The sequence below is a fragment of the Vigna unguiculata genome, chromosome 6, assembly GCF_004118075.2.
Source record: "Vigna unguiculata cultivar IT97K-499-35 chromosome 6, ASM411807v1, whole genome shotgun sequence".
Taxonomy (NCBI): Eukaryota; Viridiplantae; Streptophyta; class Magnoliopsida; order Fabales; family Fabaceae; genus Vigna; species Vigna unguiculata.
Window position 1 is genome coordinate 17947233 of NC_040284.1, and position 24987 is coordinate 17972219.

The following is a 24987-nucleotide window of genomic DNA, read 5'->3' on the forward strand; positions in this document are numbered from 1 at the left end:
GTTATAATGGGTTTTTAATTTACCGAATTAGTATTTTTTTTTAAATTTATTAAAATGAACAATTTAAAAAAAATATTAGGAATAGGAATGAGTCGTGTAAGGTCACATGATTTCATTACGAAAAAATCTTATTAAGGTGACACATTTTTTTTACTTCAAAATACTTTTAAAGTTAAATTTTAGTATTTTACGCTAATTGAATTAAAATCGTCACTTTAACATAATTTTTTCACAATGTAGTCGTGCTTGACTGATATAACTAACTCATAACCATAAATTCTTTATAAAATATTTTTGTTGATACATTTAAAAAAAATTAATAAAAAAGCCTAGTTATAATTTATTAAAAGTTACAAAATAAAAAAGAAAAAAAACAAATTAAATAAGTGATGAACCCCACTTTTTTGGTGTTATCCAATAATTTTTAATCAGTTAAAGTGTTCCTGCATTTTATCTGACCATTTTTCAATAAAATAATCAAATGTACTAACGACACAAAAATTGTTTTCTCCTCACCAATAAAAAGGTGACAACATTTTGAGCAACAATTTTCTCAAAAGAATAAACATAAATCACTTCCTCATCAAAATATATATTTTCGTAAGTCCGCATATACATCCATGGTCAACATTTGAAAACTGTTTTTTGTTTTTTAGGATAAAATAATTTAATAAAGAAAGTAATTAGTGTATTGATTCCCACTAGTTTATATTTGTTGTGTGTTGTCAATGCTGAGAATTTAGAAGTCAGATCTGTGTCTCTAATAAAAGTTGATAAAGAAGACTATGTCTCAAACAACTGTCTCTGCTATTTTGTTGCCTCCTTTCCCTATCAAAAACTGCCACGTGGACAGTCTTACGCACCATCTTACCTCAGTTCCAAAATCTTCAATATTAATTGCATCACATAATATTTGGTCTTAGTCCAAAGCATTTTTGTTGCCGAGTCCATTGCATCTCATTATCTCTGACTTCAACCTCTCTCTCTCTCTTTCTCTTTCTCTTTTTCTCTCTTTCTCTCTTTCTCTCTTCACATCTTCCTCTAACAATTCATAGCCAGAACTATATAGGACTCTTCTTTCATACTCATTCAACCACTTTCTTTCTTTCTTTCTTCTTTATTTCACCCTTTTCTCATTCATTCTATAACCAAACTCACTCACTCACACACACACACATGGAAGAACCTACCTCCAATCATGACTCAGTTACACATTCTTCTCCAATCATGTTGTTTGATGGGAAAACACTGGTCATGGATGAGATGGATTTCTTTGCAGACAATAACAACAACAACAAAAAGAACAAAAATGTATTTCATGACGATGAAATGCTGCACCAAATGGAGCTTCATGTCGATGTACGAAACTCTTTCAATTTGTTTCTTCTCTTTGTGTTATTATGAATACAAATGTTATGGTTTTTTTATCTGTTGTGATTTGCAGACTAGTTTGGATCTCCTTACCAAGAGTTCTCCTACCGATAGATCGATTATGGGAGAAGGATCATCGGAGGCAAAGGGTAATAAAAGAGATGATAAGGTACTTGTGTTTTCTGTCAATGTGTGTGTTTGTTTTAACACTTTTTACAACGTTGGCTTTTGAGATCCAAGAATATATATATAGATGTGAAAGATGATTTTATGTGTCCTTTTCTGGGTTTGCTCAGTTTGCAGCTATGCTAGCTGAATTGCACCACATGAATGCTGAAAATCAACGCTTGAGAGATGAGGTTGATCAGGTGAACGATAAGTACCATGCTTTACATGATCAACTTGTCAAACAGATGGAGAAACAACGTAAGAATGAGGTAATATGTTTTTTTTTTTTTTGTAATTATATAAATCTATTGATTAGAATTAGTTATTTGGTAGAACTGTTATTAAATTGCAACATTTTTGCTCATGAATTTTGACATTCTCTTGTGTAAATCGATTTAATCAACTCATTAAATTCTTTTGAATGATAGTAATTGACAGTGGAAGGTTTTAATCTCCGTTTTTATTTAGGATATAAACTAGACAATCCAACATGTATTGAATTGGGTATTAACAACTTCTGAGTTTCTTGAATTTTCTTTACTGGTGCTACTGTTATGTGTATTTTACCCTACAATAGGGCACTGATACCTGAATTCACACCCCATTAGAAAGATTTGATGCAGTGGCTAGCATTATAAACTCTCTGATATGTGGTTTTTATGAAGGGTAAGAAAGTTGATATGATTTCAAGGCCATTCTTGGATATTGGAGTTGCTACGAAGGAAGAGAATTCGCAGCAATATTCGAAGGGAAAACTGCAAGAGAGCAAAAGCACGATGGACATGATTGAGAGCAAGAAGCAGAAGATTTGCACTAATAGAGAAGTTACTGAGTTGGAGGCACCTGAGAAAGCTATTCCAAGGTGGCTCTCGAACGAAGTCACAACAAGATCGAGTTCTTTCAATGTTGATGAAGCATCAGAAACCATGTCAATGATCAAGAAAGCTCGAGTATCAGTTCGTGCAAGATCTGTTTCTTCTATGGTTAGTATGTAATCTGAGTTCTCAAGTTTGCATGTACAGATTTCTGAAAGCATTGGATACACATTTTCCAAAAGAAAGAAAAATATGGTTTAAATGATTTTGGTTTTTTCTTTTCATGAATTGGTCTCAGATTTCTGATGGATGCCAATGGAGAAAGTATGGGCAGAAGATGGCTAAAGGGAATCCATGTCCAAGAGCTTATTATCGTTGTTCAATGGGGACTGGTTGCCCAGTTCGGAAACAAGTATATACAATACTCTACTCTTTATTTATATATCTACCTAATTTTTTATGGAAATAATTAATGTTTATTAAAGAAAAAAAAAATCTTTATTAACATTAAGAGTTTTGTGATGCTTAGAAAGAAAAATCTGACTTAATTACATTTACACATTTTATCATTAACTAATAATTATACTGTATATTAAAGTTCACTTTTTTTTCCCCATTTTAGTATGATCTTTTAAGTTCTTTTCTTCATTTATCAATTGTTTTTCAATTTTTTCTTATTTTGTGATGACTAAACTTTAATTAAATTTTAAGTATTTTTTTTAAATTTGGATGTTTTGAATTGAATGTTTTTAAGATTTTGTTATATTTAGATTTTAGTCTTTTTTTATTTTCATTAAAGTAGTACTTATGTTTGATTTTGATGTTATAACATAATGATATGATTGTTATTTTCAATTTTCTTTTTTAAACTTATTAATAAACTTGCATTTTTTTTTCAATTGTTTTAAATTTGTCAGTGCCTCATTCTTGAAGATAAAAATGAGTACATTGACTCACAAGTTTAAATAGATCGAAAAAGAAAAAAAAAAACTAGAGAATAGAACAAAACAGAACTAATTATTTTGACCAAAAAAAAATGAAATTGTAAGATAATATATAGCCAAAGCTAAAAGATATTTTGAAACAAAATTTTTAATAAACATTCAACTACAAACATTTTAATCTATTAGTTACTTAAAACACATTATTAAGCCTAATAGTTATATTGGGTATAAAATATACAAAATAAAATTTAAATTCTCTGTTGAATTTTTTTAACCTTTCTCTTAATGCTTCTCTGATACGATTGATTTTGATATTTTAAACTATATTTAAAGTATTGAAATCAACACATCTTTAATAGTCATTTGATATTGGCCAAATGGTCCATTAAAGGTGCAAAGGAGTGCAGAAGATCAAAGTGTGTTGATCACAACATACGAAGGACAACATAGTCATGTTCTTCCTCCAGCAGCCAAAGCCATGGCATCCACAACATCTGCAGCTGCATCAATGCTTCTTTCAGGATCAATGCCAAGTTCAGATGGCCTTCTACACCCAAACATCTTAGAATCTGCAACACTTCCATTCTCACATAACTTAGCAACCCTTTCAGCTTCAGCTCCATTTCCCACTATCACTTTGGATCTCACTCAAACTCCCACCAATAACAACACTTCCTCACAGCAACATCCACCACAGGATTACCAACTCAGCCTACTTTCACCACTTTTCGCACCAAATTTTTTTCACCAAACTAAGCTTTCTACCTTGCATGCCTCTCAGGGCACAGAAACTGCTTCATTTGCTGACACAGTCAATGCAGCAACAGCTGCTATCACCACAGACCCCAAGTTCAGTGCAGCTCTCATGGCAGCCATAACATCTATCATTGGAAGTTCACACCCAGTGGAGACTCAGCATTGCAATAACAAACAAGAGTAGTTATTAATTGTAATTGTTAGTGTTTTGGAATCATTTTCATATTGTGTAAGGTAGAAATTGAATTTCATAGTTATGCATTTGCAACAAAAAAAATGATAAAAAAAGAGCATTTCATCATAAGGCTAATGATTACTGAGATCTCGTTACTCCAAGAACAATGAAGCACTGCTGAATGCCTTGTTGAAGAAATCGTCTTTTAAGAAAATCACTTTGTGATGATTAAGAAGTGTTCTGATACTTCAAAAACACTTCTCTTTAGTTGTTACAAAGGTGTCACATTGACATTCAGAAAATTTTCTAACAGTACCAGATGCGAGACTTTTAATGTACAATTGACTGTAAACTTCAGCAGTCAAATTTAGATATTTGTCATGAGAGATGAGTATTGATGTACTGTGTGAATTGTGCAAGAGAGTGACTTGAGGGAGGGTTGAATAAATTTTTTGTTTTCTTATGCCTTTTTTTGCACAAAATATTGGAAATAATTTCTGATTTAGTTTTCTCAAGATTCTTCTCTACAATCAGAAGTTGATTAGCAGCAAGAAACCCTTTCTTACACTTGAATGAAAATTAATGCAAGCAACTACACTAATTCTAAATGTTGATAACACAACTTAGAGGAAAGTTTTGCAAAAGGTTAGCTTCTAGTACGCATCAGAAACTGATGCTTCTCTTATAATAGTTGTACTCTGCATCGGAATCATGAGAAAATTATTTTCAATATTAGTAATTGATACAGTTTAATTGTGTTGAGAATTTATGTGTGTGATTAAATCCCACGTGAGAAAATATAAAAATGAGAACTCCTAAATTCATCGTTTTAAAGGTTTTGAATAAAGAGTAATGTTAATCTTTTAAGTAATCTTTGCCGCAAAAATCCAACAAAAAGTAATATTTTTTTAAACAGAAAATTTGTAATGAACAATAATCTAGAATGAGAAGCAAGAAAGAAAGAAAGACACTGCACTCAATTTTGATCTCTCTCACGTCTCTGTCAAGAGAATTAATTTTTTTCAACAACCCTTGACAATTTCTGTCCGTAAATGATTTCCATTTCTTAATCTCGTTTGCATTTAAGAATTCCTCTGGATTCTGTGATTTTGGGTCTTGGACAGTTTTGGTTCTGTTCAAAGATTGAAACTTTCTATGAACTTAAATGGTAAAAGGTTAGGATCGATGATCACTAGGTTCTTGTTTGTTATGGTGGAGTTTTTCGCTGATTTTAGTGTTATTCCTCTCTGAATAACACTGGTGACAGAACAAAACAAAGTGTATCACTCACTGATATATTCTTGAATGATATAGATTCTAGGAAAGAATCAATCTGTGTCAGAAAGAATCAAATCAAAGTTTTCATAGAAAACCTCATCACCAAGAATCAATCCTTAACAGAGTTAATGGACACAAAAGCAGTTATCATCTGTACCAACTAATATTGATATATATATTTAGATAATATAAATCATCCTAAATTATTCTTTTAGTAACAATATAAAATTTGTTTATAAAATTTATTTCATTGTTGTTTCGATCATAAGAAGCTCCTTCAAATATCATCGATAAAGTTAGTCATTGATCTTTTTTTAAAAAACAAAATTATAATAAAAGATCTATATTTTAAGATGGATAATACTTTGAATATAATGATCGTCTGTAACTATGTTATTTTAATGAAATTGAGGTAAAAACATGGTAGTTAGTTGCCTTAATTTATAAGTCTAATCAGTTATTAAATGATTTTGTTATAGGTAATCCAAATATCCATCATCTTCATTTTCTTTGCAGCTTGTTTAACTGGTTTTAGCCTCCCGGTATTAGAAAACCACTTCTCACATCCGGTGGCAGATTATATAAGGAGGGGGAGGGAGAGGGGCTGTGCCCAAAATATTTTTGATTTTTTTTAAATTATATATACTTTTTAAATATTTAAAATTTTCAAAATTATAAATAATATATTTTTAAAATTAATAAAAATTAAATTGTGTTTTTCTATTTCTTTTATAAAGCACAACATTTAATATTAATAAATAATAAAACATAAAATCGAATACACCGAAGAGCATAAATCTATAGATTTAACTTTTTTTTATTTCTGTTTTCATTTAAAAATGTCAAATTAAAACAAAAAAATAAAGATTGAGAATAATTAGAAAACCAACTTAAATTTTTAGAAACAAAAATCAAAAGTAATTAAAAAAAATATTATTAAAATATTTTTTATTTTCTTTTTCATTGTCTTTTAAACTTTTCACAAACTTATATTAATCTCTTAGTCACATATGTTTTCATTTTATTTTTTGCTGAAGAAAAAAGAAAGTTAGACACAAACTCATTATTTTTGCTCTCATTTGTCATTTGTTCTCTTCTTTTCTCAAAGAGAAGAAGATAATTCTCTTGTCTCGCTTAATAATAACCTATTAGTTTAATAGTTATTAACATTATTTTTTATTTCATGAGCCTTTGTATATTCATATTTTATGAATACAAAAGAAAAAATAATGTATTATGTGTTTTTTCATAACTAATTTTTAATTGTGACTTGACTATAATATATTTTTCTTTCAATAATTATGTCTCTCAATGTTTTATTAGATTATGATAAATTATTTTTTAATATTTCTTTTATAAGAAAACTACATTGATGAAGAATAAAACAATAAATTCATTATGCAAAAGTGATAAAAGAGAAGTTATTAGTGAAAATGAAAACAAGATAGATTTTATTTTTCATATATTTTGAAGTATTGTAATAATAATCAAATCTAATAATCAAATTGTAAATTGTTAGTCAAACGAGTATATTTTGAAATAATTTTGTGGTCAAGATTCAATACTGCTCACACTTCTTCATAAAAAGACGTGTTTGTTTGCGTTTGAATATAAAAAACTAATTAGACTTATTTTCAAATTATGTTTAACCATTTAAAACTAATTATTTGTTATTTGAAAAGAAATAGGTGATTGTTATGTTGCTTGGTTAGTAAATGGGTTCACTTCTTTGGTGGTGCACTTTTGTATGGAGGGCCAAAAATATGATGATGACACATAACAACTCTAATGCATTATTGATTCATATTATTGTGAGAGCATTTACTTTCCCTTTTTGAAAAACCACTTGAGTTCATGATGCATTTCTTCTCACACCCCTTTTTTTCTGGTCCCCCCTCCCTTTGCACTCTTTAAACCAAGAAAAAAGAAAGGAACAATGGAGCACAATTAATAACATAAGCTATTTATTCTCCTTTTACCACTCGAATGAGGTTACCCTAAAAATAGGGTGTTCATCAATTGGATTGAATTAAATTCAGTTTTACTTTTTTTTCATTCCACTTATTTGATTTTATGATCGAATTTAATAGTTTGGTTTTTCTCTATCACTTAATTATATCCATTCTACTATATGAATTTGTTAGATCAAATACCTATTATTAGGTATATATAAATATATGAATTTGTTGGATCAAAAATGAATTACTAGAATTACAAACTTTAAATTCTCAACTTAAAATATATCGATGTAAATTTTAAGGGTTAAATATGTTTTTTTTCCTTAACTTTCAATGAATTTTGGAATTAGTCCATTTTGAAACTTTAAATCAAATTAATCCTTCATCTTTCGAAATACATGAATTTAGTCCTTTTAATCAAATTTTGTTAGATTTATTTGATGTTTCATATGCATTTCAGGATTGTATGAGTTGTTTATAATGTTTGACATATTTTTTCTTTAATACTAAGTCAAATATTATTATAAAACACACTTGAAATGTCAAATAAATTTAACAAAATTTTATTAAAAGGACTAAATCTACGTATTTCGAAAGATGAATGACTAAATTGGTCTAAAGTTTTAAAATAGATTAATTCCAAAATTCACCAAAAATTAAGGAAAAAAAACATATTTAACCCTAAATTTAAAAATGACCTCACCAGTTACTTTTATTAATAAAAGGTTGAGAAAAACGACATACTAATTTTATTAATTATAAGAAGACTAACGAAACAATATAAGGTTTAAATGCCTTTTTTATTTTGGGAATATTTTATTAATTTTTTTCATATATAAATCTAACAAATTTAAATGAAAAATCTTATAGTAACTAGTAAATCATCGACAAAATTTGTTCATGCTTATTCATTCTTATTTTATTGACATTTTCTAAATTGAAACATTTTCATTAATATATTTACGGAGGGGTGTGAAAGGAAGAATAAATTCAATTTGATCTTTTGATATAAAACAAAAATTTTGTAATCATATTACTTATATTCTTTTATAAGTATTACTCTACAGTGTATTCCGTAGATTCCTGCCTCTTATCTCTTACTACTGCTTTTCCTCTTTGACTATACTGCTTCTATACTGCTTTTCTGTTTTGCCTACACTGCTTTCTTATTTTTCTGTTTTAATGGATAACATACAGCCATTTCTAGGCTCCGATTACAAATCAGCTCTAACTGCTGTTGAAAAAATTACAAACTCTCCTCCTGTAGGTTATAAAAAACCTACTTCAGAAGTAGACCCTGTACACACAGTCCTTATAGGACAAAATAACACTATAATAGCTCTTCTAGAAGAAGTTTCTAGAAAATTGAATCATATGATTGATTCTACTAAAAAGACGAACTTGTCCAAAGACATAGATGGTCTTATAAAGCAAGTATCAAAACTATCTTTAGGGACACATACTCATATAAAAGCAACTTCTAAAAATTCACAGAAATTTATCAAAGTTACAACTAAAAAATATTCAAAAGCTGCAAGTACCAACGCAGCACCTTCTTCAAACAATGAAAATAGTTTGTAATGATGACACAAACCAATACGTCTACACAAACACAAACTGATAGTATTAATATGAATAGTACAACAGAACCTAGTAGCACACAAAGATTCCCTGGAACCCCCAGAAGATTAAGGGAACATCAGACTAGAAGTCAAAATCTTATACAACATCCAGGAATTTTAGATAGATTCTTAAATAGACAAAGAACTACTAACATTAGAAGATTAGAAGATTTAGTAGACATACACCAAAATACAGATATAGGATCTAACTCAAGGATAGATTCTCTAAATCCTAGACAATTATACAACATAGGATGGCTAAGTTCAGAACGAACAAGCCTCTATCGATATAGGAGAATAGAAGATTTTCATTTCCCTGACAATACCTATGAGATAATCCCTCTAATATCTCCACAAACAGGAAGACAATTACAAAATCAACAAGGAAGATATGTCCACATGGGGTTAATTACCATTGGAGTAAGATTCTTAGCCAGACATATGATTGGAGCTAGAGCTTTAATAGTTCTACACGATTCAAGATTTCAGAATAATGATTCACAAAGTGTAATAGGGATTTTAGAAGTAGATTTAAATCAACCCTTTTCCCTTATTTATCTTGCTCCAAATTTCACATTAACTTTACAAGATTTTATAAATCATATAAACCTAGAAGTACAAACGATAGGTTTTGGACCCAATTGGATGGGTGAAAATCTACATTTAGACATAACCTTCATAGGAAGAATAAGTAACCATATTTCTTCTATGTATAGAATAAACACTAAACCATTAGAAGAAGCCATTAACTCTTATGGTACACAATTCTTGCCAGCTCAAGCCTTCACAAGAAGAAATGAAGGACATTTATGGCAAACACATTTACCCAGAGAAGAAAATAACCCAATTACAGCCCCTTCATCTGCCATTTTACATAACAGATCTAGAGGACTTAGTCTAAGTTTTGTAGATTACACAAATATACCACGACTTGACTTAGAACAAGATAGGTTAGCCGAAAATAGGCATAGCACTTCAGCCATTCCTGATAACGAACACATTTCCATGATGAATACCATACAATACGAAGATGATGAAATGACTGATGAAGAATGGAATCATCATCAGGCAATTATAGCCATGTATAGACAAGGATCTTTAGATCCCCCTACAAACACAAATATTGAAGATATTTATGATGAAACAGACGATATCATAAAAAATTTTCTTGATAACCTATATTTAGACAAAGAAGACAGCTCTTCAGTAATATCAGAACCTTTATCTACAATAGGTTTCGTCAATACAAGTGTAGGATCAGTAAACCCCAACAGTTATCAGTTAGAACATGTTGGTACACAAAGCTATTCTACTGGATTCATACCCAGAGAATCCCCAACAAATGTTACTTTTACAGATAATCAATATACAACACAAGGGAAGAGGCTCCCAATAGAACCAAATTTCCCTTTGCCAAATCTTTTATTAAATATAGGAGGAATTGACCCTCAATTATTACCAACATACATTGAACAATGGACTGCTACTGTAATCCGTGATTATGGTATCCATTACGAAAAGGAAGTTCAGTCTTCACAGGACATGATTGCCAAAGGTGAAACCTACTTAGGTGATATAGCTAGAGCATGTTGGGAATCTTTTAAAAAAAATTACCCAACAGAATTAAATACATTAGTAATCGAACCAGGTCCTAACATTTATAATTTTTGCTCTCTAATACAAAGATTACTCACTTCTCAATCTGCAAATGATGGGAATACACTCAGACAACAAATTTATTTAGGACATCTAGAAAGGTTGTCTATAACATATTTTGGAAAAATCAAAGAATTTTTACAAGATTATCTCATGTATGCCTCTATAGCCGGATGTTTTCATGATATAAGTGTTGGAGAAAAGATGTTTCTCAAACTTCCAGGAAAATTAGGCCAGAAAATCAGAGAATCCTGGAAAAACGATGAGGTAACCCCCATGTTAAATAACCTCTCAATAAGAATACAACATATTATGAAAGTAATGAAAGACACTTGTACACATATTGCAATACAAAAACAATTAAAAAATTCTGATTCTGGAATTTGTAAACAAATATACACTCCACAACAATACAATCAAAATAAAAAATACATGCCCAGAAGAAAACCTAGATATAGCCAATCTTATAGTCATAAGTCTCAATCGACTGTACAAAGACCAACTAATTCTAGAAAAACTTATACTATAAGATCCTCAAATTCTAAGAAACCAAGTCTAAATCCTAACAGACACGTTAGAAAATTTAGAGAAAATAAAAATTACAAACAAACATTAAAATGTTATGCTTGTAGCCAAACTGGACATTTCTCAAGAGATTGTCCAAACATAGCAAATCTTTATACAAAAGAAGCAGAACTCATCAAATCTTGCCATATGAATCTTCTTCCGATCGATGAAGACGTATCTACTGATTCTGAAATATTATCAGTAGTCAGTATAACAGAATTCAATGATGAAATTAATTTAGAAAAACAACCCAAAAATTATGACTTAATAAATGATTTCACAAATAATGAATTTATCCAAATTTACCCTAAAGAATATGATTTCGAATTAAATGACAAATATAATGAATTAGGCGAAATATTAGATGATTCGGGATATTATCTAATGAATATAACTGAAACAAATATATGTCATCATACATTACAATACTTTTCAGGACCAACATCCATTCCCTGCCAGTATTGTGATAGATATTTTCATAAATCACAAAGGGCCCATTGTCCTTTATGCTACAAAAATTTTTGTATAAAATGTATTACAACACATCTAAAAATACAAGAAATACCAATCTTTTTAGAACAAAAAGAAAACATAAAGGATAAAAACATAATTGATACTAGGACTTCAATTTTAGAAACCAGAGTAAATAACCTTGAAGAAAAAATCCTTCGTCTAGAACAAATAATCCAAGATTCTGAAACAAACACCATCTCAAAAAAACATACAAAATAACATGATGGGAACCACAGAATGTATCCCATTGGTTTGCAACGAAAAACAACTAATATCTGTTAAAGTATTAGTAAAATTAAATTTTCCAAAACAAAACAAAAACCCTGCTAAGGAAGAAATCATACAGGCCCTCTTAGACACAGGATGTTCTGAGACAGTCGTCTGCAGAACAAAAGTACCTTCATATATGATTACTAAGAGTAAACATATACAAAAAACAAGAACTATGTCTGGAATAGTAATGATAAATGATGAAGAAATAAACAATATTTCTCTTCAATTCAGTACAAATTGTGACCTATTTGGCCAAAAAATACATCTTAAAACCATGCGTGTAGAAAATTTAGTCCCTTCAAAACAAAGCATGATTATTGGTTTAGATTTTATATTAGGCCATAATAGAACTATCACTATAAATAAGGATTATGTCATTATTAGTGATAAAACACAAATGTCACCCATAATTAGTGGAGACAGCTATACAAAACCATCCTCTGATGAATGTTCATGTACAAACACCAGATGCTCAGAAAAGTGTGATTGTATGAAAGAAGATTTAGAATCCATAGATTACTGTTCAGATGACACTATGGACTCTTTTTCATCCATAAAAATATCTAAAACAATCACTTTTGATAATATCCAACAGATTTTGGATAGGTTAAATAAAACCAGCATAATAGGAGAAGATCCCACCAAATTTTGGGATCGTGATCCTGTTACTTGTAAATTAAACATAATCAACCCCGATTTAATTATAAAGACTAAAGATATTCAGTTCAATAATTGGGAACAGGAAGAATGTCGAATGCATATTGACCATCTTCTGAAATTAAAAGTAATAGCTCCAAGTGAAAGTCCTCACAGGAGTCCTGCTTTTATAGTAAATAAATCTTCCGAACAAAAAAGAGGTAAATCTAGAATGGTTTATAATTATAAACGTTTAAACGATAATACAGTTGAAGATGGATATACAATTCCGTCTAAAGAAATTCTTATAAATCGTATTCAAAATGCAAAATGGTTTTCAAAATTTGATCTCAAAAGTGGATTCCATCAAGTAAAAATGGAACCAGAATCTATAAAATGGACAGCCTTCTCCTGTTCTGAAGGATTGTACGAATGGCATGTGATGCCTTTTGGTCTTAAAAATGCTCCTGCAATTTTTCAAAGAAAAATGGATAACATTTTCAATGATTTAAAAACCTTTACATGTGTCTATATAGATGACATACTAGTTTTTTCCAAAACAAAAGAAGATCATTATCTCCACCTAAAACAAGTATTATACAAACTTGAAAAATATGGCTTAATTATATCAAAAGGAAAAATGGAAATTTGTAAAAATTTCATAGAATTCCTTGGAACAGAAATAGGTAATGGAACCATAAAACTCCAACCTCACATTTCTAAGAAAATTCAAGATTTTCCTGATAAAATGGAAGACATAAAAACCCTAAGATCTTTTTTAGGACTTTTAAATTATGCCAGGGGTTTTATCCCAGATTTGGGAAAATATACTGCTCCTTTGTACAATAAAACTTCTCTAAAAGGAGAAAGAAAGTTCAATTCTGAAGATATAAAATTGGTTCAAAACATAAAACAAAAGGTAAATAAATTACCTACCCTACAATTACCATTAGATTCAGATTATTTAGTACTTGAATGTGATGGATGCGAATCAGGATGGGGAGCCATCCTAAAAAGGAAGAAAAATAAATACTTGTCAAAAGATAATGAACAAATATGCAGATATGCTTCTGGAAAATATACTGTGAAACCACAAGTTTATCAGACCAGCACTGATTATGAGGTCAATGCAATTATACACGCCTTAGAAGCATTTAAATTATTTTTGATAAATAAACCAGAAATAACCATTAGAACTGATTGTGAAGCAATCGTTTCCTATGGGAAAAACCAAATAAATAATGACAAAAAACCTCACAGACGATGGTTACTTTTTAGAGACTACATAAATTCCGGAAAAATTATAAACTTTGAACATATTAAAGGATCTGACAATATGTTTGCTGATATCCTTTCCAGGTACATTATACAAAAGTAAGACTCAAAAGAGTTTTCTATACAGTCACATATATGAATATGTTACACATTGAAGATCCAGAAATCCCTCCTGGATTCCGGGTCAGGGTCAGAATACAAACATTATGGCCACAAGGAATTAGTCCTAATTTTAGTCCTAATCCTGCCATCGAAATATCTAAACTAATAAAAAGGTTTAAGAGAAAGTTAACCAAATTAAGGAGAAGAAGAAATGAATTATTCCCACATAATCCTTTCCAATATGCTTTTACACTTGCCTCTTACAAGGGCAACATCTTGGTTTTGGAACAACATCTACAGAGGCTTACACATTTTATTGCTTAACCTGTTTACTTCTATATTGCAGGTACAAATATTCCAAAATGGAATTTATACAAAACACAAAGAAAGGACCATCAGGTCCTAAATTAGTAAAGTCCCCCTTCGTGGTGGAACAATACACAAAGTATGGCAAACAAGAATTGCCAATACTCACAAATACCTACCATTATCCTGGTAGAGAAAATACAAATGTCAAATTAAATGTTTTAATCGACAACATATGGAATATTCCAAAATACACAGTTCAAAATGAACACCAAGTCACTAAGGTGAAACAAAGCATCATTAGTGCACTATACAATTTCTGTAATACAGATAACAAAGGAGTTTTGTTAACTTCACCAGCCTCTCCCTCTGGGAAAGGATTTACACATTATGCCCTAATTACAGGGCCAAACAAAGGAGTTTATACTTCCTTCAAAGACCTCTCTGAGGCAAAACAAGACCAATTTTGGTCTACTTACAAAGGCTTTAATTCTTTAGAAGAAGCCCAAATGGCGTTAAGACTAGAAACCATTGATGAAGAAAAAATAAAAACAGGGCTGACATTTGAACCAAAAACCCAAACACATACCTATGCTGCCTCTTGTAGCCTCTCACCACAAATGAACCCAAACATTTTCCTTGCAAAATTTGAAGTCATACAAGAATTCTTGTTTGAAGTTCATTCTGAAACACAAAATTACAACGGATTATTTGTAAAACCTCAGACATATTTCGACACAAAAACACCATGCCAAGAGTCTTCAGACTATTGCAAAACAGTTACCACAAAATGTACATGTCAAATAAAATTTATTTTTAGAAAGGCTTTAATTGATTTAAAAACCTTCAAAAACCAATTATATAGAGACATAGTCATATGTCCATCACTACTATTAGAAGCAGGATGCCTCCAAACACTTCTTATCCCACCTACCGAAAAATTCAGCTCTCTAACCCAAGAGATAAACTCGGTAGTAAACGAAATACAGGCAGAATATATGACTAATATCTGCTTACAGATCACCTCTTCTCCAAAAAGCGCCACAACCCCTGATAGTGTGGCAACACATGTCATAAAATTGTTCACAGAATCAAACCCAGAGGCACATGTCCATCTAGAACATGGGCCCTTGAAAGGATTATCACTCAACAAAGAAAAGTTATACCAGTACCAACTCTGGAAAGCTTACGTTGAAGGGTCAAATTGGAATTTCTCTAGAAAGGATAATACTGAATATATCCTTTTAAAAGAAACCATAAATACCAAGATATACTGGAAGAAATTTATGGGAAACAAATTTCATCCTTTCCCTATAGAAGCCAGTCCTATACTGGTTAAAAGATTCGAAAAAGAAAGAATATACAGAGAAATTTATGAAGAAACAGGAAGCCACGGTCAAGGAACTCCTGGATCTTCTTTCCCTTCTGATAATGAAGACTCAGACCAGATACTTGAGGAAGATCCCGAAGACATGATCTCTACGGTAGTCTCCAAAAGAGGACAGTAAAGTGTTCTTACCTGTGACACAGTAATTTTACTCATAACTGGGTAATAGACTGAAGGGTAAAAACACATAACATCCAAATACAGACACGTCACCAGGTGACCTAGACTATAGGTAACCGGTCATTTAAAAACCGGTGCAACAAGTTACAGGTTTCGAATTTTTCTCTATAAAAGAGTCTTTAAGTCCCTTATGCTGGGCAGGAACTCTGAACCCTTTCTCTCTAAAATCCTCACTCCTCTCCACCTCTGCCTTCTCTCTACTTGTACTTCCCCTCTTTCTACTCTTGTATACTTCCAATCATAAATAAACGAGGAATTTCAGATCTCTCCCCCCTCCCACTGGAATCTAAGTAAGTGTTTATGGAGTAATTTTTCTTTAGGCATCTACGGATGCCTTGAGTAATATTTATTAAAAGATGCGGTAATCATTTAAAGGCTTAAAAACATTTTATGTACAGAATTTTATCTTTCTGTCTTTATTTTTTCCCCTTGCTTGTAAACTTATGAGAGAATATCTAACCGGCTCTGCCAGATTTATATTCTCATAAGTTTCCAATCCCCCCCCCTTTTGGCTAGCTCTGCGTGCTCAAAGGATGAGCACGCAGCGCTAGCCACTTGACCAAAAGCTATAGCTGTTAGTAAGGGTTCACACTTTGATACTTAATCCCTCGGTCCCACCACGATTCCGCGACTCTGATTCTCCCGCTCTTCGGGAAATCAAGGGGACTTACCACACACTGCCCCATTTCCGTCCTCGGCAGGAATCGAGCACGCGGCCTTGCTCTGATACCAAAGGATGAACTGAATATCTTTAGTCTTTATAATTAAATCGGGGTTGATTATGTTTAATTTACAAGTAACAGGATCACGATCCTAAAATTTGGTGGGATCTTCTCCTATTATGCTGGTTTTATTTAACCTATCCAAAATCTGTTGGATATTATCAAAAGTGATTGTTTTAGATATTTTTATGGATGAAAAAGAGTCCATAGTGTCATCTGAACAGTAATCTATGGATTCTAAATCTTCTTTCATACAATCACACTTTTCTGAGCATCTGGTGTTTGTACATGAACATTCATCAGAGGATGGTTTTGTATAGCTGTCTCCACTAATTATGGGTGACATTTGTGTTTTATCACTAATAATGACATAATCCTTATTTATAGTGATAGTTCTATTATGGCCTAATATAAAATCTAAACCAATAATCATGCTTTGTTTTGAAGGGACTAAATTTTCTACACGCATGGTTTTAAGATGTATTTTTTGGCCAAATAGGTCACAATTTGTACTGAATTGAAGAGAAATATTGTTTATTTCTTCATCATTTATCATTACTATTCCAGACATAGTTCTTGTTTTTTGTATATGTTTACTCTTAGTAATCATATATGAAGGTACTTTTGTTCTGCAGACGACTGTCTCAGAACATCCTGTGTCTAAGAGGGCCTGTATGATTTCTTCCTTAGCAGGGTTTTTGTTTTGTTTTGGAAAATTTAATTTTACTAATACTTTAACAGATATTAGTTGTTTTTCGTTGCAAACCAATGGGATACATTCTGTGGTTCCCATCATGTTATTTTGTATGTTTTTTGAGATGGTGTTTGTTTCAGAATCTTGGATTATTTGTTCTAGACGAAGGATTTTTTCTTCAAATTAAAGTATGTCGACTGGATTTATATATTTATAATAATATAAATAAAGTATTTTACCTATTGCATCAAGTATCAATCACAATTCTAAGGTCAAAATGATATTATAAAAACAATAAATGAAAATCAAAGTGATAACTAAATGAAAAAAAGTTAAGCATTAAACCACTGTATTCGAGTATATTAAATTATCAATTGTTATATAATTAAAAATTGTAAACAATCATAAAAATTTAATGAAAAACTATAAAAAAGATTATCGTACATCTCCTGTACAACTTAAATGTTTTTAAATTTCACATTAAATAAAACAAATTCAATTTAATCCATATTTAAAAAAAAAAATTGTAGTTTTTTCAACCATTCCAATCTCAAATCCATCTATTGTCAAATTAACTCTAGAATATAATCTCATTTTAATACTTCTGTAATTCTACAAAACTTTTTCAAATTTTGCAGCCGTGGATAAATATTAAGAATATCTTGGAATATAAGAGTCATGAAGGAACCACAATAAAAGTTGAAATTTCATCTAATCTAAAAATGTTTAAAGCATTATGTACACTAGTTTTAATTATTTATATATTTATTGTTCAGTCAACATTTTCATTTGTCTTTATTCAGTTGGTCATTTCATAACGTTTTTCACGTAATTTTAATGAAAAATAGTGATAGCAAGAGATTAAGATATTTTCACAAACACCCAAAATAATGCGATAGAAATTAGATAAGAAAAATAATGTTGACATTTATTCTCTCTCTTTTTTTTCTATTAATGTGTAAAAAAGTCCTTAGAAGAAATGTAAGAAAAAAAGTTGTTGGGTGGCTTCTTTTTAATAGTAGTGTTTTCCTTTTCTATTTTGCAAAGGTATATTTGTATATTTGTTTTTCACCTTTTTATGCAAGTACAATTTTGTAGAAGTACAATTTTCTTTTTTGTGTTACTAGTTTCATGTACAACTTCATTGATTGCTCAAAATATACTTTCTGCTCCATAAATATTAACTTATTTACGAATTTCGGATTCTAAGTTTTCTAACATGGTAAATATTTGAATCATATTTGTTGAGATATGAGAAACAAGTATATAATTTTTTTACCCTTAAAAAGATACTTTTAGGTGTTCCAGTTGAGTTGAGGGTAAATAAATAGTAATAGATTTATTTATTTTTATTTATACTAACATCAATGCAATCCCAATCTAAATCAACTAAAATCAATTCCATCAAATTTTTATACAAGCTCATATAGCATCCGAATTTATTAATTTTACTCAAAGTTCTAATAGCATTAAACATGAACCAATAATGAAAATCGTTATCAACATAATCAATCAATTTTAAATTAGCTTCTCTTTCTTTTAAACAAGATTTCAAAACTCTAAGAATCCAAGTTGTCTTCGAACTCATGAAAGTCCTTCCTTAATCTAGAGATAAGATAACAACGATGAAACCAAATTAAAAAGGTTACTTAGTAAAGAATGAAAACAAAAGATTTTAAGGCTCTGTTCACTCGAGGAAATGAATTTGGAGGAGAGTGTGAAGATGAATTTGTGTTGATTTGTGTGGATGAATATGTGTGTTTCTTTGAGTGGATTTAGAGGGTGAAGTGAATGGATTTGAAGATGAATTTTGTGAAAGTTAGTGTGAGTGATTTGAGTGATGTGAAAGATAAAATAAAAAGTTATAATAGATAAAATTTGAAAATTACTAAAATACCTTGATGATAAAAATATATGAAATAATAAATTAGTTAAAAATATTATTAAATAAATTTTAAAAAAATATATATTAAATTATTATTTTTATTTTTATAATAACTACTATTATTTAAAATTATTATTAATTATATATATATATATATATATATATATATATATATATATATATATATATATATATAAAAGAATCATATTTAGCTGTTAAGAGGTGAGGATATAAAAGTAAATTTATTCCTCATTCTCTCAAATCTTCACTAAATCGAAGGATGTGTTTTAAATGAAATTCTGCAAATTCATCTTCATCCATCTGTGCAAATCCTCTAAAACGCACACAATTTTTTTTATATAATCCGTCGTCGTGAATCAGCGTATTAAATCAATCCTTTGATACGAACAGAGCCTAACAGTACATACAACCCTACAAAGATTATATGCATTACCAAAAAAATATTAAAATTTCAACTTATCCAAATAAAGATTTTATATTTTAGATTTGAAGAAGAGTCTGCGATGAACGTAATCTTTATTTATCATCATGAAGAGAATAAAAATTGAGTGAAAAATTGAAGAATAAAAATTTAAATTAGTGTTATTAAAATATATTTTCATATTTTAAAGGGTTTTACAAACTAGATTTATTTAAAATAAAAAAAAACTAATACTTTTATACACCGAAATCAATTATTTTCTGTGAACACGTCTTCGCATACTGAAAATCAAATCTTTAACTACATCTTTTTAAGGACAAAAGTTTCCATCAATTACACCATATCAACTAAAACTTCCATTCTGAAACAATAGTTTTACAAAGTTGTGACAGAATCATAAAAAATATTAAATCGGCCCAGATTTAGACATGAATATTCTTAGTATTTTCAACTATTAATGTCATGAATCATTCTACTATTGACCAGTTTACTATTTTTATGATTGGTTTCTTTATTTGGAAGCAGGTAACACTATTTTGATGACTCTTTTAACACATTATTATAAATATAATAAATTATACTGATTACATAGGATTTACTTAGATTGAGATGCATACAAAATTGTGTGTGTATATAAAAAGGAGGCATATCCTATTTTTGCTTCGAATTCTACAATGTTGTCCAATTGGATTTGGATTGCATGAATGAAGCGTCTCATGTCAACACCATCCCCACGTGCCTATCATTTGCTTCCACCTACAGACACGTCCCCACTGTTTCGAACTCCAATATTTTTATTTTATATTATTTTATTTATTATATTTTATTTATCAACATCATCATCGTCTCTCTCAAACCCAACTACATATTTGCCAACAGCACAGTTGTAGTGAAAACTGAAGCTCGAAAAACACTTTTTTTTACACTCACTCTTGTTATCTATGGCTGGTGCCCAACTCTTCAATCTTTCAAGATCTTCCTTGGTCAAGCCCTCTAGGCCTCTTCTCTACAACCCCATTAAGGTATATTGTTTATCCTTCATTTTTCTTCTCTCTATGCCGGTGCTTCATTTCAAAAGATTGTTAATTTCTGTCTTCCAAGAACGAATCGGTGTTTTGTTACTCTGAATTTTTGTTTCTGATTTTGTGGGTATGTGGGAGGGCAGAGTAAATGTGCAAACTTTCTCTTCTTTGGATCCTGTTCTGTTGAATTGCATGATTCATTTGTTAAGACTGAAAAGTGGGTCAAGTTATGAAAACGCATGAGAAATCAAGGAAGGTTTAATTTTTGGGTTGTTGGGTGTGAAAATGCGATCTCTAGTGAAATGGGTTTGTTAGAAAGTGATTGAGCATGCAAAGTGTTGAACTGGGTAGCATAAATTGGTGACATTTGGATGAATACTGTGATTGATTCTGATGTATTTCTTGTTGAATATGAAAACATGAACATGCATGGTAGAATTATGGGCAAGGAAGCAAGGGTAGGGGTTTGATGGAGGAGAGGGCACCTTCCACAGCTGAAGAATTTGAGAGGGTTGCAGAGGAGAAAAAGGCCAAGGAAGCTCAAAAGGGGGTGGCAAGTCAAACCCTTGGCAAGGCCATTGATGGTGCTGAAGAAGCTGTAATAGGTAAACCAAAAGTTGAATCAGTTAAAAATAGGTACAAAGGGGGTGAATAGAAAAAAACTGTGAGATATGTGTATTTAGCTGTTGTATATGCAGCCAGAGAATAAGTGAATGCTGTCTTGTATTTCCAAAAAGCTTGTTTAATTGCAGCACATTGAAACCCTTTAGTTTTTGTTTAGTAAATTATTCATGTCTGTTCATCATTGGATCTTGAAAAGAGCTTTCTATTCTATCATTATAATACTCTGTTAAGTTCACAAATTTGTAGGTAATTTGAAACTCTGAGTTTGTGGGTCAAGTCAAGTTCTTTACTTTGTGTGAATGATTGAAACTTCACAAATCATTAGGCTTTATAACAGATTCAATTTGGTGTTGGTGTGGTATGATGGTAACATAACCATTTTCCTTAAAATATTAGTAGTCTCTGACTCTCTCAAGCTGAATTCTGACTTCCAAATAACGGAGTCATAGGCATTTTTTTTATTATTGTTGCTGTGAAAAAACAAAAGGACATTCTTCTGAGGCAAAGGTTTGGAAGTTTGTTCTATGGATGATGATTACTTTAGTTGTTGGTGTGTGGTGTTTAGTGCATCGTTGGTGAATATGTTGTAGTGGTGGTGGGACATTGATGTCCAAGTAAAGCAACCAACGAGGGACATCACCGGAAATTGCGCATGACATTCAATGTTGTTTCCTTTTTTTTCCATTTTTTGGTGATAAAACTGAAAAGGGTGAGAATTTGGGGCCATTGAAGAAGCCTTCTTTTACTAGGATCGGTTTGGGGTAGCTGGGTTGGATGTGTTCTTTATTGTGAAAGAAGGGGAAATGGGACCCTCCACAAGCTATGTTCTTATCCAATTCCTTCGAGGTTGGAAGTTGTTATCCAAATTTTGAGATTGGTTCCGAAGAGAGTGACCAGCCCCACATGACTTGTGCTGCACCACATAAAGTAAAGAAGTGGGCCAAAAATGTAGATTGGAAACTTAGATTTCATTAACAAACACATCATGTAATGTAATGCATCATAGTTTTCTTGTTTTCTCATACTAATAAGAGAACGACTACGCACATATAGAAGAACTTTGATGGCAAAAGCACCGAAATTGTGCAATTTTTTTTCCAAATCATTTAAAATCATTGAAATGTGTGTATTTTTAAAAAATTACAAAAATAACAAGTACGTCATTGTAAGTTATTGCACAAAAATCGTGTTTGATCATAAGATTTCAGTAAAGTGTGAGTCGTGTCAAATTTGTATGACTTTTTTAATGAAATTATATTAAATAATTTATCTATTTTTTTAAAATTTTTAAAATTTGTCTATTTTTATAATTTTGATAAAAAAATTGCACATGTGAATTAGGTCTATAGGAGTTGTATAGTTATTTAGTCTTCATAGGAAGACAAAACACGCTTACAAATTGAAGAATCATATGTGGGTTATGTAGGGAAAATATTAGGGAGATATTTTGTTAAAAACCTGTCAGGTTTAGTTACATATAAAAAGGAGAGAGATTTTAATTTTGAAGCGGAGGAAAAGCCATAGAATATAATAAAAATTTTGCATTTGGAAGATAATTTTTAATGTTTTTTTTTCTTCGATTCAATAAATTAAAATATTTGTGATTTATTTTCTCACCATTAGGTAAGCTTTGTGTCAAACTCGTTTCCAAAGCTTAAAAGAAAACAAAAAATATAATATATATGAAAAGTGCACCACTTCTAATTGAGCATTAGATGAAGTTGTTTGAAGTTGGTTAATGAGCAAAAGTAACTTAAATATACAATTGAATTTAAAATGTTCTTATGGAATTTTTATATGAATTATTTACATAAGAAGTTACTATCAAGGTTGCTTAATTAGTGAAAATAAAATGTTAAATGAGAGTTATTGAGTAGATATATAATAGGACCCATTAAAAATAATTTAAGAATTGCAGTTACGTTCTATCATTAAAGCAGAAATTAGTTACTTCTTAAAAACATTATGCAATACTAAAGGGCCCATTAAAGAAATAAATTAAGAACTTGCATCAAATAGATTATTCTTTAAAATTTATATAGAAGTAGAAATGCAAAAGTTTAATAAAATATTTGTTTCGATATTATTCTCTAACAAAGAAAAGCAAAAGTGTGATCAAGTATCTATTTTGATATTATTCTCTAATATAGAAACTCAGGAGATAAAGTATCTATTATGATATTATTCTTTAATATAGAAACTCAAAAGTGTCATAAATTTTTACATTATTCCCTAAGATTTATATAAATAATTATTCGGAAGTCTATATTATGATAAAGTCATATGAGATCACACTTTTGTTTACAATAAAATGGTTTTTAATTTTGTTACCTTTGAGGGATTAGTTAGTATTTAATTAAAAAGAAATACTTTTGGATTACCACTATGTGAAGTATCTACTAGTTTAGATTTAAGAGGTTGCTCAAGAAAATTAAGTTTAGTTTCACTTGAATCACCCGTAAGTTAATACTAACTACTCTATTTAAGTTAATGATTAAAGAATTAATAAATAAATAATTGATTAGAACTATAATGATATGCTTGGTAACATTAAATCTTGTATCTTAATAAAGATGCTCGGTTATTCTTAACTTTTTTTTTAAGCAATAGATTTTCTATTAAGATTTTTATATCGATATCGGTATAAATTAATTATACCATCATCAATTAAAAATTATCCTATATATAATATTTTAAAATTAATTGTCACAAGATAAGTTAATAAATTTGTTTTACATGATTACATTACACCAAAATGTTAAAAGTATCCTAATGATATATTCGTTTAAGATGATTTTCTATATAGAAGGATTAGAAAGCATGAATATGCAAAGATTGTTTTTTGTTCGTTTGTGCCGATTTAAGAGGGTTTGAGAGTGTAGATTATCGGGATGGTGACCTTATCCAATCTCGCTTTAAGCAAGATTTGAGAATATTAAATGTGCTTTTACAATAATGTCCTTGAATCCGCTCGCATTACAGAAGGGTGATATACCTCCATGATAGCCATGGCTGCGTCATGATGGTTGTGGAAAGCTCTGGAGCTACCAAACACACAAAGTTTGGATGAGGAAATAGGCTTGTGTGGATATTGGAATGAAGTTGGATCCGATTCCAATATATATATATATATATATATATATATATATATATATATATATATAATTATAATGATAAAAATAATATTAATAATTATTGTTATATTAGTAATAATAATAATAAAATATATATTAATTTTAATTTTAAGGGTAAAATTGTAATCTTATATTTTAATATATTAAAACTTTATTTTTTATTTATCATATCATTCAAATCACTAACAAAATTTCACAAACTTTACTTTTAAATCTACTCACTTTCATCCTTAAATTCCTTAAACAAAGCAAGACATACTTCACCCTTTAATCCACTCAAATTCATCCTCTTACTCTTTCTCAAATCCATCTTTTAAAGTGAACATAGCCTAAAGATAAATGTAATTAGAAACCCTCCTATTTACCTCTTTAAAAAAATTGTTGGTTTGGTAAACTTTATAATAAAACAAATAGTACTTTTATTTAAGAATGATAAAAATAAATAAAATCACATGTTAGGGGTACCAAAACAGGTTGGACTC

At 30.1% G+C, this 24987-nt stretch overlaps 2 protein-coding genes across 2 annotated transcripts; both read left to right on the plus strand.

Moving 5' to 3' along the window:
• The first annotated feature begins 937 nt into the window (after nucleotides 1-937).
• LOC114187462 (probable WRKY transcription factor 31) lies at nucleotides 938-4692 on the plus strand. The gene is made up of 6 exons (XM_028075723.1): nucleotides 938-1359; nucleotides 1445-1540; nucleotides 1668-1808; nucleotides 2205-2522; nucleotides 2653-2766; nucleotides 3690-4692. The coding sequence occupies exons 1-6, from the start codon at nucleotides 1177-1179 to the stop codon at nucleotides 4236-4238; spliced, it is 1401 nt and encodes a 466-aa protein (XP_027931524.1). The 5' UTR covers nucleotides 938-1176; the 3' UTR covers nucleotides 4239-4692.
• Nucleotides 4693-20552: 15860 nt separating this feature from the next.
• LOC114187262 lies at nucleotides 20553-21606 on the plus strand. The gene is made up of 2 exons (XM_028075456.1): nucleotides 20553-20747; nucleotides 21184-21606. Exons 1-2 carry the CDS (start codon nucleotides 20667-20669, stop codon nucleotides 21400-21402), a joined length of 300 nt encoding a protein of 99 aa, XP_027931257.1. The 5' UTR covers nucleotides 20553-20666; the 3' UTR covers nucleotides 21403-21606.
• Nucleotides 21607-24987: the final 3381 nt, after the last annotated feature.

Excerpts from the sequence above, each read along its gene's own strand:
- LOC114187462 (XM_028075723.1), top strand. The coding sequence starts at position 1,177 with ATGGAAGAACCTACCTCCAATCATGACTCAGTTACACATTCTTCTCCA. Across the intron at positions 1,541-1,667 it reads GTAATAAAAGAGATGATAAG|TTTGCAGCTATGCTAGCTGA; the intron begins GTACTTGTGTTT and ends GGGTTTGCTCAG. Across the intron at positions 2,767-3,689 it reads GTTGCCCAGTTCGGAAACAA|GTGCAAAGGAGTGCAGAAGA; the intron begins GTATATACAATA and ends GGTCCATTAAAG.
- LOC114187262 (XM_028075456.1), top strand. The coding sequence starts at position 20,667 with ATGGCTGGTGCCCAACTCTTCAATCTTTCAAGATCTTCCTTGGTCAAG. Across the intron at positions 20,748-21,183 it reads TTCTCTACAACCCCATTAAG|AATTATGGGCAAGGAAGCAA; the intron begins GTATATTGTTTA and ends CATGCATGGTAG.